This window comes from Ruditapes philippinarum, unplaced genomic scaffold (genome assembly GCF_026571515.1).
Source record: "Ruditapes philippinarum isolate M1 unplaced genomic scaffold, ASM2657151v2 ctg17_1_1_1_1, whole genome shotgun sequence".
NCBI classification, from domain to species: domain Eukaryota; kingdom Metazoa; phylum Mollusca; class Bivalvia; order Venerida; family Veneridae; genus Ruditapes; species Ruditapes philippinarum.
Window position 1 is genome coordinate 523,967 of NW_026865484.1, and position 18,183 is coordinate 542,149.

At 30.6% G+C, this 18,183-nt stretch overlaps 1 protein-coding gene across 2 annotated transcripts; it reads left to right on the top strand.

Annotated features, from left to right (window-relative positions):
* Positions 1 to 1,926: 1,926 nt before the first annotated feature.
* Positions 1,927 to 12,874, top strand: LOC132729317 (uncharacterized). Of its 2 annotated transcripts, none has more exons than XM_060715053.1 (2): positions 1,927 to 2,048; positions 6,180 to 12,874. In XM_060715053.1, the coding sequence occupies exon 2, from the start codon at positions 6,180 to 6,182 to the stop codon at positions 9,093 to 9,095; it is 2,916 nt and encodes a 971-aa protein (XP_060571036.1). In that variant the 5' UTR covers positions 1,927 to 2,048; the 3' UTR covers positions 9,096 to 12,874. The 2 variants fall into 2 exon arrangements, with proteins under 2 accessions (XP_060571036.1, XP_060571035.1); XM_060715052.1 differs by lacking the exon at positions 1,927 to 2,048 and adding an exon at positions 2,067 to 3,429.
* Positions 12,875 to 18,183: the final 5,309 nt, after the last annotated feature.

The following is an 18,183-nucleotide window of genomic DNA, read 5'->3' on the forward strand; positions in this document are numbered from 1 at the left end:
GTATCGCCCCCTTGTTTTTGTGTCACTTCGTTTATAGCTGACGTAATTTAATCAAATGTAACGATGTAATTTAGGCGTTGTCAGGTTTTTAGTATGAAAATGTGTGATGAAGGAGAATCTGAATGTATATGGGTCGGATTGATTTCATATTTCTCCTGATCATTTACATGAACTCGTGTGATTGACATAATGTGCGTGTGTATTTTTTGGTCCGTGTGTTTAGATTAAGATACATCCTCCTTTCAAGAAAAGTGTTGTTCTTTTTTCTACAAGTTCAAACGAACATCACGTCACTAACATTAACAAAAATAAGAACGATTGCTTATTTTGGGACAATCCATGTAATAAAGCCTATGCACATTATCTTTAACATAATTATTTTACCTTGTTATACATGTTCGTGACGCGCACAATGTCCACCTAGGGTTTGTCATATTTGTTCGGCAAAATTGCCGTAACGCTTTTCAGCTTCTAAATATAGTAACGGACGAGCCTATTTCTCGAACCATCTAATAAGTCAAGCACGTGCTAATCGGATTCCCAATTAATTTTTTTATTTAATTAGGAAATAGCTGAGACTTACGATAATTGTCCCAGGAAATAGATACTATAGTATCACTTTTCAGTGCGTTGTGTATAATAACGGGGTCCACGAGTTTAATAATCCGACGAAGATGCTTGAATATAAAAAAGCGAAAACAAAAAAGGCAAAACATTTACCCAGTTATCATGGAAATTATTAGATAATATACATATATATAATTATTGATTTTACTGCTCGGTATAGCGTTCCTTCTTCAAAATGATTTACGACATATTGACTTAGTGCTTACATGTTCAATTTATTGCAACGCATACCCTTTTATCTCTATAAAAATGATATTGTACATTCTTGAATATATGCTTTAAATTCCTGAAAAAAAAAATCCTTCAAACATGAATTCTTTGAATGCTTTTAGATTACTGCAGTACAGACAATACTAGTATTACGGCTTCTTGTTTTGTAGATTTCTTATAGAAAAAAGAAACCAACAAAAACAACAAAGGCTCGCGCTCGGATTTAATCCGACCTGGGACTTTATATCTTTTGTCTCAGTTCGACATAATTCCATTCTGAAAGTGAAGAAAGTAACTTTTGTTAATTACAATTTTAATGAAGTACACGTGATGGAAAATATGTACAGCCGTTACAGATTTCTGCCGCATAAGTAATTTTAGAATTTGTTCCCTGCTTCATAGAGAGAAAAACATGACTGCATCATTGTTTCGACATTAAATTTTGTAGTATTCATACATGTAGTATACCATGTTTAGTTAAAAAACTGTGAATACTGTGATGATAAACTAAGATGGATATATTTGTTACTTTTTTATACAGATCTACATCCTTACTATTTCCTCGCCGAAGTAAACGTTACATATTGTCATAAAAACTATAAATTATGTTATTATTAACAAATATGTTTCACTTGAGATCATTTGCATGGAAAAAACCATTGCATGATGAATATATTTTGGTCCTTTTCAAAAGATACTATTACTTTCAAACGTTAACTGATCTTACTAAATTTCCGTAATTTACTTCATCTGTAGTTTCCTTTTTTAATAAAACATCTTTTTCATTTGCTTTGACATTCCAGTCAATCAATACATATCATATGAAGATACAAACATTATCTTTCCGTGACACAAAAGAAAAAGAAAAAAACGTTACGTAAGACAAAAGAGAAGAAAAACGTAACGCAAAAAATCTATATAATTCTAAACGCGATTGTAAATTTCAAAGCAATTAAGCATTATGTAACGAACATTTATTTTATTTCGAATCAATTACATCATTATATATTGCATTTTATATCTTGCCTGTCAACGCTGACAATACACAAATCAGGGGAAGTAACTTACCACTGCGTAACGTAAATTATTACGTAACAAACCTCGATGTGGTGTTTGAAAAGTCCCGGGAATGATTACGCGATTATGGCCGAACGTCTGGACAGAATATTTGACCATGTAAACTGACCGGAACTTAACTTAATTCTGCAAAGGTAGGTGTATTTTATTTCTTTGAAATGTTGTTTATACTTGGTAAATGATCGGTTATGTTTAAGACCGCCATGACACGTAGATTACCTGACCACTTGTTGGTCAGTCTGGCTTTACTGATGACCTACTTTTGACCGTTGCTTGACCTAGGCCAAATTGACAAGAGTTTGAGAGGGCAAGACCCGCTATATTGTTGATATCAGACTAAGTAAATACTCTAATATTGTAATTAAAACACTGATAAAGCCTATGGGGTTAATGACAGATAAGGTTAATCTTTAGAAAAAACGGCATTTGTTGGAAAAAAAATTTCACTGACCACATATACGTGGTTTTCCGGGTAGCCATGTTTATTACTGACCATGTTATGTATGCGTTTGTGTATCGTAATGGCGTTTGTAATTGAGATCAAAATTAATATTTTGTCAGTCGTTAGATAATAACGGGAAGGGTCTTATCTTCAATTTTACGTCACCTCCGTGACGCTTCTTTCTATTTTCACCATTCTTTAGCGATTTTATGCTGACGATTTACGGGGAATGAAAAAGATTCCACGCATTGATGATTTTTGCTTACACAAACACAAATATTATGCATTGCATATGTTGTCGGAGGAATTACTGAAAGATTTGAAAATGGTTCCAAATCTTTACTTAGTCGCTTATTATCATTTTTTTCTGATTTAGAGACTGTACAAATTGTGACATACGGTCGGTAACGGTGGTGTCCGTGTATTGGGTAGATATTGATCACCTGGTCAGAAAGTGAGACATGGTTACGTAATCGTGTCTGGTCGTCTAGCGAAAATGGACAATAAAACACGTTATGTGTTACGTAATGTTTACGTTACCAGACATAACGTTACAATTTAACTGGTAAAAAATTAACGGAATTTTAGACTTAGTTAAAAAATATGGGTCATACAGAAAAAGTCATTTGGTGTACAGGAATTACACTAGTATCGGAAAACAGGGTTTATTGACCACGGGAATTTATAATGCTTTTGAGGCGCAGTAAGGGGAATTTAGATACATGTACACATTTTCGTTTCGTTATGGAAAGATGCATAAGTAAGAATAATTAGTGTAACATACTTTACAGCTTTTAGAGGTGATCCAGTGCAAATAAAACTTATTAGTTGTATTAGGTTAAAAAAAATACTGTATACAAAAAGAAATATTGTAAATATAGACATAATAGGAGAAAATGGCAGAGAAATATTATTATTTAAAATCGTATAATTTCTTGAACCAAATGACCTATTCTGACGAAAAATATATATTAACAGCGTTTTCTTTTATATTACCCAGATGTGTTTCTTGACTTTAAAAAATAAAGTATAAAACAATGTTTATAGAGGGAGGAAATTTCTTTGATATGTTGGTAATACTTTTTTTGTGATTATTAATATTCAATTGTTAATAAAATTAATAATTTGCATTTCTTTTGACAGTATGTTAGATTTATGAATGGTAATGTGTATTTATAAACTAAATAAAGTTATTTTGTGTATTTTTCCAAAACAGATATTTAAAATAGTAAATAAAAAATGAAGTTAAATTTGTGTAAATTAACAACAACAACAATTGAAATGAATGATAATAATAATAATAATACTAATAATAATAATTAATAATAATAATAATTAATAATAATAATAATAAATAATTATTTATTATAAATAGTATTATAATTATTATTATTATTGATAATAATTATGATAATAATAATAATAATAATATAGTAAAAGTCATTAATTTTTATTTATTCATTTTTTTACATGTAAATAATTATAATGTTGAAACATTAAAAATAAAATAATATTTTTTATTAAAAATTATAAAGTTACTATATTAAATATGTAATTTTAATTCTTATTATAATCAGTTTATAATGATTAAAAGAATTTAATAATAATAGTGCTGAAATATTCTATTATTTTTGCAAATAATGAAAGTAATGATTACTTTAGAATCAAAATATCTTTATGTTACCATTATGCTATTGATGGATTTTTGTTGTTGACAGAGCTGTAAATTACCCCTATTGATTTTTAGGTCTGTAGGTCAAAGATCTATATACCCAGTATTTAGTTTATACTAATTTATTTTAGTTTATGTTGGAAGCTTTAAGCTTATTGAATAACTCAAACTAACCAGCACTAAGCAATAAATGTAAAGTTTCTTGCCGCCACTCAGTATTTGGAGGTTAGATTGCAAGGTCACAACCTGAAGATCATCCCTATGGATACTGAGGTCAGTAGATCAAAGGACAGTGACCTTTACCAAATACAGCGTGTACAGTCAATATTAATCATTTTGGCTCTTACTCATTTCAGGGACAGTAAGTTGAAGGTCAAAGTCACTGTGACTTTCAGCACAAAAACTGAACTACAGTCTTTAGACATGGTAGGGTGGTTGGTAATATTACATATAAGTTGCTATCAGGGAGGGCATACATATTTCACAAATGTGTTGTTATTTTAATTAAGAAAATTAATATTATGGGTAGTTACCATGTACAGAAACCTTCCTTTATTTGGATTTGTAGTCAATTGATTCAAGATATAGGTCAAACACTAAAATTCAATTTTATCTAAGTTTTGACTGATTCAAGAAAAGTGTAGATAAAAATATCTTTTTCATTTGAGTCTTGGCATAGAGGCTCAGGTAACTGATTGTTAATGACAAAGACCAAGACCCATAACTCTAGCATGAATTTTGACTGAATTATACACCTTTATGAATTATAAATACTTCTTGTGAAACAATGTATTTGAGGTTATAGTTGATCAAAGACCAAGACCCATGACAGATTTTTACTGAATTATTTCCCTTTGTGCACTTTGAAATTTTCTTTTATTGTTATTATTTTGCTATGAAGGATCGAGAACAGTCTTGCATCCTCAGCTCTTGTTTTAGCTGAGTCATTAAAGCAACTCCACTGATGTTCAAAAGCCTTTAAATATAACATTAAAGTTCTTACATAGATCAACAGGGACACTTAAAAACAGAAAGATATGCAAAATGAAATTAATAAATGTTCCTAGAAAAATATTGAAAATCATATTTTTGAGCTTTTCTTGGTCCAATATGAGGGAAAAGCATTGCAACACCTTTCAATTTAGGGTCATTTTTCACAATTGGAATTATTATTTTATTAAACTAGGGAGAGAAAAAGGTACTGTGTGTGGGACTTTTATACCTGTATAAAAGAGTTAAATATGACATTGTGTTTTCAAGGGAGCTCACCCATGCATTCTTAGGTCTTTAATTTAACATTTTGTATTTCTTAATTATTTTTCTTGTAAAAAAAAAGAAAGAATGTAACACATGACATTTAAACTAAACACAACTCACATTTTCTGTAAGACTGTTTTATATATGTAGGTATGTATAAAACACATTTAATGATGTTTGTTTGAATATACAATTGTTTAGTTCATTTTTTTCTAAGAAAAAAGTCGTAAAGTTAGATTTAGCCTTAACAAGAATACCCAGCACTTTATCTAATTTCAACATCCTGAGCATTTTAACATTTGCACAGCTATGTAAGCATACAGAAAATCTATTGAGCATAAACTTTGCATATTTCAAATGAATGACAAGGTATATGTAATCACACATAATTTCCATATGTCACCTATTATTATGTTAATTACAACATCTTGTTTGTCAGGTTATAAGGAATAAAAATGTGTAAAAAACAAAAAGGGAGAAAAATTGAAGTACATAAAAAATAGAATGATGTAAAAATAAAAAGGAGAAAAAATTGAAGTACATAAAAAATAGAATGATGTAGAAATAAAAAGGAGAAAAAATTGAAGTACATATTAATATTTGAAAAAAGAGGGGGTTGAGAAAATATTAATTGATAATAATATATCATCTTACTTTTCTGAATTACTTATTTGAATTGATGTATTATGAAATAATGTAAATCAGATTTATCCATGAAAAAATAAATAATGAAACTACATAATCATGCTGTAATAGCATCAAATGTTGACTGCATTATAATTTATATAATAACATAAGAGATTATTAATTGGATGTAAACTCTGTTACATATTAATATATATCAAAGTAATTAACAGGTTAATATTAAGTAATAATTGTTTTTTGATATTTCAGATGTCTGAGGGTAGGACACCCCCACTGCAAGATCCAGGCGGACTTCATAGTTACAAGACACTGTCCCCTACGTTACAAGATACTGGAGGTCTTCATGTATATAGCTTGAATGGTGGAGCGCACAAGATGGCAGAAATAGTGCCGCAATCTTCTGTTGCCATGGGAATGACAAGTCAGGCTGGTTCTGAATTAGGTCTGTATCCTGGTTCCCCTCTTTCTTCAAGTTATCAGATGGACGGCAGTGATATGCAAAATGTGCCCTTTATTGAAGTGGAGCCATTGAGTTTCAATGAACAAGGTAGAATGTATGAAGAGTTGAAAAGGCCATCCCCACCACAGGTTCAGTATTTTGGAAATCTTGAGAATATCCATAATTCAAATAATATGTACAACCATAGTTCAAACAGTTTTACATCTGTAGCAGATATGTTCAAATCTGAACGGGACAGTTTAGGTGGTTATGTTGAACTGCTTGGTAACTCGGAGTCTCTAATGAATATAAAGAGAGAAAAACCTGATTACAATGAGCACATGGTAATGGGAAGTAACCAGCAACAGGAAATGGCATATCCTCCAAATACTTGTGTAAGTGACTGGAACTACTATAATTCAATCTCAAATGACAGTGGTTTTCAAGATGCAACCAGTATTAATCAGAGTCAATATGGTGCCTTTAATGTTCAAGCAGGACCCTCTTATGGTGGAATGGTTAACAACCCACAGCTGTTACCTCAGCTCCAATCTAACATAGATATACATAACCAGTCTAAGAAAATTACCCAGAATATCATTGGAACAGAATGGAGTCAAGACAACTTGTTTAAATCTAGGTTGTATTCCAATTTTGATGTACAGAGTAATGGGAGGAAAAGAAAAAATGATTCTGAAAGGGCTACAAATAAAAGTGTTAAATCAAGAAGGAAAAAATCCAATGAGTTGGGGGGACATTCAAAAACTGTTGCATCCATACTAATGTCAGACAACACAACAAATTACATCAAGTCAGAAAATACCACCATAGATTCTAACATACTAGATAGCAGTGAAAGAAATGAGCTTGTTACTAAACTGATGAATAACTTGCGAACAACTGTCCAGTTTGAATCTTTTTGCCTTTCTTTCCCACGTAATGATGTGAAAGAAAATGCCTTCAGATGTAAGGTTCTCGACACAGCTAACCTGATCGACTCACTTGCTAATAAAAGTATCTGCTCTGCACCTTTTCCTGCCAGCTTTGTAATGGGGGCATCAAAATGTTTACTGAATTTCAACAATGCGTTGAGGAACTCGAGAAACAAGATTACCAATGAGGAAGAGAGCTCTGCTGTCGACAGCAAAAATCGAAGCGTAGAACAAGTAGAAGAGCATCTTCCACACAGTATGGTCTGGGTCATTAAGACAGGGGACAAATCATTAATGGCAAATTGGGAAGGTCAGTTTGTTGGAGCAGTAAACCCTATTCAAAATGTATTGTCACTTACTGTGTTTCAATATATGCCAAGCTTCAGCGGTGAAGGAATCAAATGTTTGCAACAAGCAAAACTGTCGAAAGATCTTGCCAATGATATTCTTGAAAATATGGAACAGTTTGAAGTATCTAGACAACTCAGATGCGACATCAGTTTAAAAGATATTGCCAAGCTGTATTTGTACAAACAAAATGGTGACGAAAATGAAGGATGTCTTATTATTGAGGGTAAAGAAAAAGCACGATTTTTTCAAAGATGGCTTCACACAAGTGCAGATGATAAAAATAGATGGAGAGAGAGAACAAACTTCTTATCTAAGATGTGTAGCGGAACAAATATATTTTGGATAGGAGGTTTGGTGTCTGAGCTAAATGAGCTTGTAGCCATGATGTTGGCAAGTTGCCCAGAGCTTGAACCAATTTACAAAGCTGGTGTTAATCATCCTCTTGAAATTTACCAAGGTTTATCACAAATGAATGGCATAGATGTTGAAGAAAATGGAAGTGAGAATAGTGACATAAACAAATTAACTATATACAGATCTCAGAGACAGAGACGGCCAGGTAGAAAGTTAGGAAGCAATGTAATTAAGTTAAGGGCGGAGATAACAGAGGTATTGAAAAGCCATATAATTATTAAAGCAAATGCCGCAAATATAAACTCAAATGCAGCAGAAGGCAAAGAAGAAAGTAGTGCAGATAGTTTAGGAATTTATTTAGATGAAAATTTATGTTGCTGTTTTAGAGACTATATTAATTTTTCCTGTGATAGTGCTGTAGAGTTAAATTCTATCCTGCAGCAAAAAGTTCATCCACGCAATTATGGATACTATGAAAATGACTTTGATTTGTCATTAGTTCCAGATGGCAACATTGATAACATCAGTGTAGGTGAACTTATATCAAGTAGATGTAGTGAGGTAGTTTATTATTCGTTTTGTGCAAAAGATATTGGCCAACTTGGCTATGAGCGTCACTGCAGTGCCTGTAGAAAGTGTCGAACAATGCGATTTTGGCACTGCTATGCTTGTGACAGATGTTCAGAAAGTAGACTGGTTTGTGAATTCTGCGGCCATTTAAGAGATGACCAGTCAAGGTGTGTGGTCAAACCACTGTCAGTGTTCAAATCACAAGTTGCTAAGGGAACATTGACTCTAGACAATGTAAAGAAAGAATGGTTGGCATCCTTGAATTGTCCCCTTGATGATGTCATCACTTTAGCCCCTCTCACTTTGGATATGAATATAACAGAAAGGATGGAATACAATTCTTCAAATGCCATGATTGATCAGCTTGGGCTTTTAAATCCTGTGGGGTTCCTACTTGGACAACCAACTTCTGGAGCCTCAAGAAAACACAGGCGTTACAAAGTTGGTCAGTCACCTGACAAGTTACCTCATAGCAAGGCAGGAGGGTCATTGACAGGGTCAGGTTGCTCTGTGCAGTAAAGGGGGAATATTTGGCACAAAATGTATCCACTTTTTAGCTCATCTGTCACAAAGTGACATGGTGAGCTTTTCTGATCGCTTTTCATCCGGCGTCCGTCCATCAGGCGTCCGTCCATCTGTAAACTTTTACTTTAAACAACATCTCCTCATAAACCGCTAAGCCAATTTCATCCCAACTTCACTGGAATGTTCCTTTGGTAGTCAACTTTAAAAATTGTTCAAAGAATTTAATTCCAAGCAGAACTCTGGTTGCCATGGCAACAAAAGAAAAAACTTGAAATATCTTTGTTTAGAAAACCGAAAAAATGCTAGAGAAACATCATCTAGTCAGTGTCTACCAAGTTTGTTCAAATAAATGCCCTGGGGTCAAAATTGGCTCTGCCCGGGGGGAAGGGGGTCATTGATTTTCCTTATTTGTATGTAGTAAAAACTTTAAAAAATCTTCTTTTAAAAAATCTAAATAGCTAGAGCTTAGCTATTAAGCATGAAACATCTTCTATTGGAGGTGTACCAAGTTTGTTCAAATAAAAGCCCTGGGGTCAAAATTGGCCCTGTCCCAGGGGGTCATTGTTTTTCCTTTTATGTAAAAAAGTAAAAACTTAAAAAATCTTCTTTAAAAAAAAACCTTTACAGCTAGAGCTAAGATATTTAGCATGAAACATCTTCTAATTGGTGTCTACCATTTTTGTTCAAATAAGGGCCCTTGGGTTAAAGTTGGCCCCACCCCGGGAATCATTGATTTTCCTTATATGTATATAGTAAAAACTTAAAAAATCTTCTGTTAAAAAACCCAAAGAGCTAGAGTTTAGATATTAAACATGAATTATCTTCTAGTGAGTGTCTACCAAGTTTGTTCAAATAAAAGCCCCTGGCTTAAAATTGGCCCCGCCCCAGGGGCCTATATACAGGTGAGGGATTTCAGGGCTGTCATGGCCCTCTTGTTTCATTTAAGCCTCTCATATGGAATGTTTTATTAAGAGGGCTGCTTTAGTTACTACAAATTCTAATCTTTTCACTTAACCCTTAGCCTACTGGAACCAGAAGTGATTAAAATATCTTTTGCCACCAGTATAGAGCCAGACCATCCTCTAAACATTGTATGAACTCTTCCAAATTCAAAGCAGGGCAAGTCATTTAATTCAGCAGGTTAAGGGTTGAAATTTTCTTACGTAAGAAAAGGAAAAATATATTGAAACGTAAATATATCATATGATTCCCAGTATTAAAAAGAAAAGTTTGTTTTAGCATTGTTTAGTTTATAAATATGTCCACATACTTCTGTGCTATACTAGTGGATTAAAACAAGTTGGAAACTAATAATTTCTTATGTCAAGAAAATCAACTTTCTTGAAATTACAGAAAGCTTGCGTCAGACTATACAAATAACATATGACATACTTTTAAGTCATTTGAAATACAGTATACACTGATACACACTTCCTTACTGCCATTGTTTCATTATTTTTTTCTTAAAATTTTGAGGATGATTAATTTCTTGTTGTGCCCAACTTTCATAGTGAAAAATGAGTTGAGTTTCAATAGTGTGCTGTTAATTATTAGATTTAGATACATGTACATGTATTTTTCAAGAAAAATTATGCTAACAGTGGTAATTGCGAAGTGTGAACTGGTAGATCTGTATAGTTTTTGATAATCAGTAGATAATTATTTGCTCTATGTTTAGTTGATGTTGAAGTGCTATTTACACATGGATAATTTTTATGAGATTAAGACTCCCGGTAGAATTACAATGGTATTATAATCTAATATTTTATTTCTAAAACATTATATATAATTTTCTAGAAAGTGTGAATGTGTTATATTTGTGTTTATGAATTCTTTTGTGAAATGATTGAATTGAAATGTTCATGTCATGATATTCCTCAATTTTCGTCACTGAAATGCATTGTAGTTAAATATCATTGCATGAAATTAGTAGTATTTCAGTATCAAAACAACTTAGTATATAGCTATAATGTACTGAAATGTTTGGGTTTTTTTATAAATTTTATTAAAGGTAAAATAATATTTCCATTACTTTATGGTCAATTTAATTATTCACTGAATGATAGAATGTCGCTGACATTTATCACACTTTAATATCATATGTATCAGAATAAAATGTTGGAGGACAAAATTATTATACTGCTGTTTTAAGATTTTTAACCGATTAGCAATGATTTAGTGTGTCAAAATATACAAAAATATTTCTTTCATACAGGTATTTTTGAATTTTGCCAGTAATTTTGTAATTACAGGCAGCAGATGTATAGCTTTATAAAGTTTAACCTTGACTTTTAATCTGCAAAAAATCCTATCATATCATGAAGTGTCAAGGTCATAACCTTTGGATAGAATTAAATTTTTTTTTTAGAAATACAAAAAACAGGGAAAGGAGTATCAGAAGTCTTTGAAAAATCAATTAGTTATAAAGTTCAAAGGTGATGTGGTAATACATGTATAACCTTTTTTGTTTAAATGTTAAGAAATTTGTTAGTTAAGTTTTTGTTTTGTTGAGATTACAATGTGTGCTATAGATATTGTCATATATTGACAATGTAATCATTTTCTGCCATGTTATAGATGGATTATCTAGAACAGGTAAACCTTGTGCTCAAGTCCACATCTAAAATATACCACTGTCAAAAAACACTGCCGCTAAATGCCAAATGTATTTTTAACTGAATTGGCAGACTAGTGGTCAAGGTGTTTCCCCAAACAACGGATCCTAGGTTTGTGCCTTACTCAGGTCATGACTATGATTGTATACGTTGGTGTTTATTAGTTAGTATTTACAAAATTAAATTGGTCAATAACTGCACCAATTTAGTGTTTGAAATTATTTTATAACAAGACTGATTAAATACCAAAATAAATGTTATGATTTATTTGTAATACTGCAATTCTACTGGACAAGAAATGATTTCAAACACTATGTTTCATTATATGACACCAGTACTGGTTAATTCCAGGAATCAGAATAAAAAATGATTAAAATCAGTTTCACAATAAAGTTTGAATATGTACATACTAATATATTTTTTTCCTAGAAAAAAAAATTGTGGTGAAATTACCAAAACCATCAATTATAAAAAAATCTTTGTTATCATCTAACAAATAGTATTCATGTAAAAGTTTGACTGTATTTTTGTATAATTTATGAATACCATACATATTCTGCTTTATATAGTATGATTCAAGCTAAATACATACTTATTAGTTTGTATTGTAATGCATGTACAGAACAAAACAAAGACTAAAATAAAATTAATAGGATCTGTTGTAAAGTTGTGCCTTTTGTGATTTATATCATGGTATAATTTATTCAATAAAGACAGTAAATTGTAGATAATTTTATTGGCTTATTTAAGAATGAGTGAAAGATTATATGTTGCAGGGATGAATATGTGAAGCATCTCCAAATATTATGTTAATATGTTAGAAATGTGCATTTTGCTCACAAAATGTTTAAGTATTGGTATGAAATAAGTGTTATAATGACTTGAATTGCATTTAATTAAGATCAATATAAAAACTATTAAAGAAAGAAAAAAAATCCTATTCAAAGTTGTCAGAACCTTGAGTAAAATATTGTGTATAATAATACTTTGAATGGTATTCTTTTGTTTATTAAGATTTTTTAACATGTTATATCATATATTGCCCAGTATAAACGGTTGTAAACTTATATAACCCAAGCCACTAGGTGATGGTAATATAACACACAACAATTTATGCACAGCCATATAAACTGGCAAAAGTCTTCATAACAGATTCATTATACAAAATATTTACAATAAAAATCAAAGGTTGGTGGCAAACCTGTTGTAAAGCAATCCTTATTTCATATAAGTAACCACAGTTTTGCAGTCAACCCTCGAAAAAGAAAAACAGTAGTTACGAATAATAAAATATTGTGTTTGTCCAATGAAACTAATGTTTTAAACATCCAGTATTTTAAAAAGGGAAGGTCATGTGGCATGTGATTTATATATTTTATTTGTGCTGCCTTTATTATTGTAAAGGTCTCTATTATATTGTTGTTTTTGTTAGTTTATAAACAAATTGTGCTGCAATTCATTTTTAGCTTGACTTTTTTTGAAGAAAAAATTCAAGCTTTTGCTACAGTCATGTTGTCCTTTTTTTGTTGCCGTCTGAAAACATTGTGAATTTTTTTTATTACAGACTCACTGTCTTTATACTTAGACAGACCATTGGCAATTTATTTTTATTAGTGGACTCACTGTCTTTATACATGTACTTAGATAGAATATTCCTTTTGACAAGACCATCAAGAAAACTAGACTTTACTGTACCTTGACTGATAAATGACATTGACCTTTAAGGTCAAATGTATTTAATATTACTTGAATTTTGGCTATCATTGGCTGTACGTTAGTTTTACTATGAAATTTCATTGATTCCTACATACCTGTTGACACAAATGTTATCCTTTAGCATAGAATTAATAACGTTTAAGAAAATTCGGTTAAATGATTACTCATTCATTGAAATTGATGGTTATATAAGATTGTTTGCATGAAAATTTGCATATAATTGGTTTCTTTGTTAATTTATGGAATGGAATTCGTCCTTTCAAACTTGAACGTAACTTTTTAAGGGCTTTAATAAATGAAATCAAAGTCAATATGAACGCTTGACTTTATTGCAAATTTGACCATGATCTTGAAACCGTCATAATTAATTTAATTTATCACCAGTTTTGATTTTTGGCTTATAATTTGGCTGTAACTTACTGTCTTATATTTAATTGAACCAAAAGAACATTTATGACAAAACTGACAGGATGTTTTATTCAAATGTGACCTTGACCTTTGAGTGACATTGACCTTCAATGTCAAATATGAAATTATATGTTGTACAAGAAATGCATGTTTTTGAGGACTTTTCTTTACTTCAATATTCTTCTTCCAATGTGCTTGACTTTAGAAATCAGAAAAAATTGAGCATAGCTCCCACTTGGCGCTTGGCTCTTATTAATTTTCAACTGTAATATCTTTGCCAATGTTTGTTTTTAAAAATCATATACCTGTATTGTAAAACTGTATTTATTAGCTGATTAACTTGCTTTAGTACATGTTAGTGCTTTTAAACATGTTATTTTACATCAACACGTTTTAGTGAATTTAATTTACATCAGAAAAAATGACCTAGTATGTTTGTAAATGAAATCTAATATAAATCTATTTTACCATATTTGTTCTTTTCATCAAACCAAACTTTATGCATTGTAATACCATATACTTTTTAAGTTGTTTTTCTATTTAAAAGTTCAGCAAATTTATATGATTTGTTTATATTTTATCAGAACCATTTTAGTGATTTACCATTTATGAATTATATATCAATCTACAATTATAAGTAAGTTCTGAAAGATATTAGTCTTGTGTATTCTATAAAATAACAAAAACATTTTACAAACATTTCATTTTGCAGTGCTATTCTTTTATCTTGAACCACTTTTGCTGTTAACCAAAACAGATTGCTGTTAACCAAAACCGCTTGCTGTTAACCAAAACAGCTTGCTGTAAGACTGACTCTAGCAGCATTAGTATGACACAGCCTGCTGAGTTTCTGAACTTGTCCAGTTTCAATTCTTGGAACTGTCCATTATCAATTTTAGGGATATCAAAATTAAAAGTTAGTCAAACGATGGTACAGAGCCTGTTCAAGCTGCACACAAGCACTTCCAGATTTCATCAGGTTGAGTGTTAAAACCAAACAAAAATTTTATTGCTGATACTTCGATAGCCTTAGTTTTACTTTAATTTTTTTAACCAATACGAGTAGGGTCACATGGTCTCAACAATACTATGTTGGTTTTCAAACCAAGAAAAATGTAGAAAAAAATCAATTAATTATATAAAATATAGAAAGAAAGTCAGTAACATTATAAATATCTATTTTTTAGCACTGATGAGTCAGTGTCATATTTAAGAATAAACTTCAACCCAAGTTCACCCTTTAGTTTAGAAAGTAAAAATAAAACCTGTTAAACACTGTTAACACATTATGCATGTATATTGTTGGCATGAATTTTATATTATGCTTATTGTTTGCTATATTAATGTTTTATTTTACAAGGTATGTTTGTTTATTTTGAAAAAAAGAAGATATAATTATTGTTGTTAAGATTTAGAATTATTTCTTGTTTAGAAATACATGTACATGTTTAAATTGATGGATCATAGTACGAAGTGAAATTTTAATCTGGAATCTAGGAATACTAGACATATATCTATTTTACCCATTATCTACTTTAACGAAAAATGATGAATAACAGGTCAACTCGTCCCTTGGTCAATTCGTCTCTTTTGTGGTCAACTCATCCCCTATTTTTGGCCAACTTGTCATTTGTCAATCTTTTTTGTCCACTAGTCACCTTTTTGGTCAACTCATCAGTTTTAAATAAATAAATCAGTTGGAATAAGATGTTTAAAAAATTGATTATGAAATAAAATGTTTTATATTAAAGATATAAATATTAAAGGAAAAAAAAGTAAGATTGAGGCGAACCTATCTTTGATATCTATGACATAATCTCACATAATATAAACAACTACATGGTTAAGATAAATCAACCTTTCATTTCAAGGTAAATAACTAATTGACCAGTATACATAAGTGTTTTTGATTTCCAGTTAATTTAATGACCATTATATACAGTTAGTGTTTTTAATTTCCAGGTAAATGACTAATTGACCATTATACATCTAGTGTTTTTAATTTCCAGGTAAATATCTAACTGAGCATTAAACATTTAGTGATTTTTAATTTCCAGGTAAAAGACTAATAGACCATTATACAATTAGTGTTTTTAATTTTGGGATAATGACAAAGTGTTTTCAATTATGATTGTTGGAAAGAAAATCTGTTTCCCTTCTATATATTATGAGATCCATTGATTTAAACATGCAACATTTTATGTGCTGTTGTAAATAGAATATATGGTATATACATAGTTTAATTATAACATATTCATTTGTACAAAAGATCACTGTAACTTTCATTTAAAATTATTTTCTTTGCAATGTGTTAATGGTATTCTATTATTAAAGATAAATAATATACAAAAAAAGATTGTTATTATACAAGATCACTAATAAGTAATAATAAAATGTCTGTAAAAGATGATCAAATTTTCTGTTATTTATTGTCTTTATTAACAGTTATTGACCAATTTGGCCTAATTCCAAAATACCCCTTTAGTAATACTATGTAAACTGTAATGTTAACAGGAGATATAAACTGAAATGTTCATGGGAATATAAACTGAAAATGTTTATTAGCAATATAAACTGTAATGTTTATGGGAGATATCAACTGTAATGTTTATGAGAATATAAACTGAAATGTTAATGGGAAATATAAACAAACTGAAATGATAAGTAATGCTCATGGGTAGTATAAACTGAAATGTTTATGGGAATATAAACTGTAATGTTTATGGGAATTTAAACTGAAATGTTGATGGGAAATATAGAGTGAAATGTTTATGGGAATATAAACAGAAATGTTAATAAGGAATATAAACTGTAATGCTTATGGGAAATATCAACTGAAATGTTTATAGGAATATAAAACGAAATGTTTATGAGGAATAGAAACTGTAAAGTTTATGGGAATACAAACTGTTATCTTTATTAGGCATATAAACTGTTACGGCATGGTGTGTTTAACCCTCTAAAGGAGTTCCGTCTACTTTTAGCCAAAAAATGATTAGAAAATAAATACAATAACTTGTAACAAAAGTCATAATTAAACCAAAAACATAAGAATTATTACGTTTTCTAGGAGTATTCTTTACTGGAATATTCATTCTTCAATGTGTTTGAACTTAGAAATAAGAAAATGTTGAGAGTAGTCCCACCTGGTGGTGGCTCTTGTTTTATTTCTCAATGGATTGCCTTATTTTTTGACACAACAACCCTTAAGGTTAACTAGAATGAACTTGACCTTCATTTATAAATGAGCTTGCCTTTAAGGTCAAATGTTGAATTTTGCTTGATTTTTGCTACTACTGGCTATAACTTTGTTATTTATGGATGGCTAGACTTCATACTCAAAGGTCAAATGAGTGAATCTCGCTACAATGGCCCATATCTTTGTTAATTATTAATGGATTGAATTTATACTTGTGCAAATACTTATGAAAAGTCTAAAATGTTTAGTAATTCAAATATAACCTTGACCTATAAATGACCTTGACGGTCAATGTCAAATATTGAATTTAGCTTAGATTGCCAGAACTTTGCTATTCAATTATGAATTTAATTACCATAATACTTGGACAAAAAAAACCCTCATGACAAAACCTGTGTGTTGAATAATTCAAATAAGACCTTTACTCAAGGTCAAACTATTGAAATTGGCTTAAATTGTCATAACCTTGTCAATTAGTAACAGATTTGATTTATACTTTGGACAAAAGAATACTGAATTACTCCAATATGACCTCAGCTTACTGTCTTGACCTTTGAATGTTCTTGACTGTCAATGTCAAATATGACATTTGAATTATATTTTGTTCAAGAACATTATGTTTTCTCAGAGTATTCTTAAATCTTTATTACAATATTCTTCCTCAGACATGTTTGACTTTAGAAATAAGAAAAAGTAGAGCATGGCCCCTGCTTGGCAGTGCTCTTGTTATGTGATCAGTTGCAGTTACATATGTAGAAGATAATTTGGCCTATTCACAATCCATCATAAAGATTAGACTTGTTTTACTGACAATAAGTGCAGGAAATATTAGCCAACATTTAATACTGATCAAACACTTGGGTTCTTGACCTTCCACCATCATAAAGTAAATACAATAGACACTGACAAAGTCAGTCCTTTAATCAAACAGATGACCACCTTTTGCTTGCTACTTAAGTGAAGTTCCTGTCTCAATGTTCTATTGACTGACCAATAATCCCATCCTGTTTCAATATTAATGAACATCTATACCACTGATAAAATCTTAATACTGTTGTAACTTACTCTTTATGATGATTATATAATATGAATTGTGTTATGATGAAAATGTTGCCCTAAATCCTTTATTAAACATATATACAAT

Bases quoted from the DNA above. Each gene is read 5' to 3' on its own strand.
- LOC132729317 (XM_060715052.1), top strand. From the start codon at position 3,394: ATGTTTATAGAGGGAGGAAATTTCTTTGATATGTTG. The intron at 3,430-6,179 runs GTAATACTTTTT...TTGATATTTCAG, and splicing joins GAAATTTCTTTGATATGTTG to ATGTCTGAGGGTAGGACACC.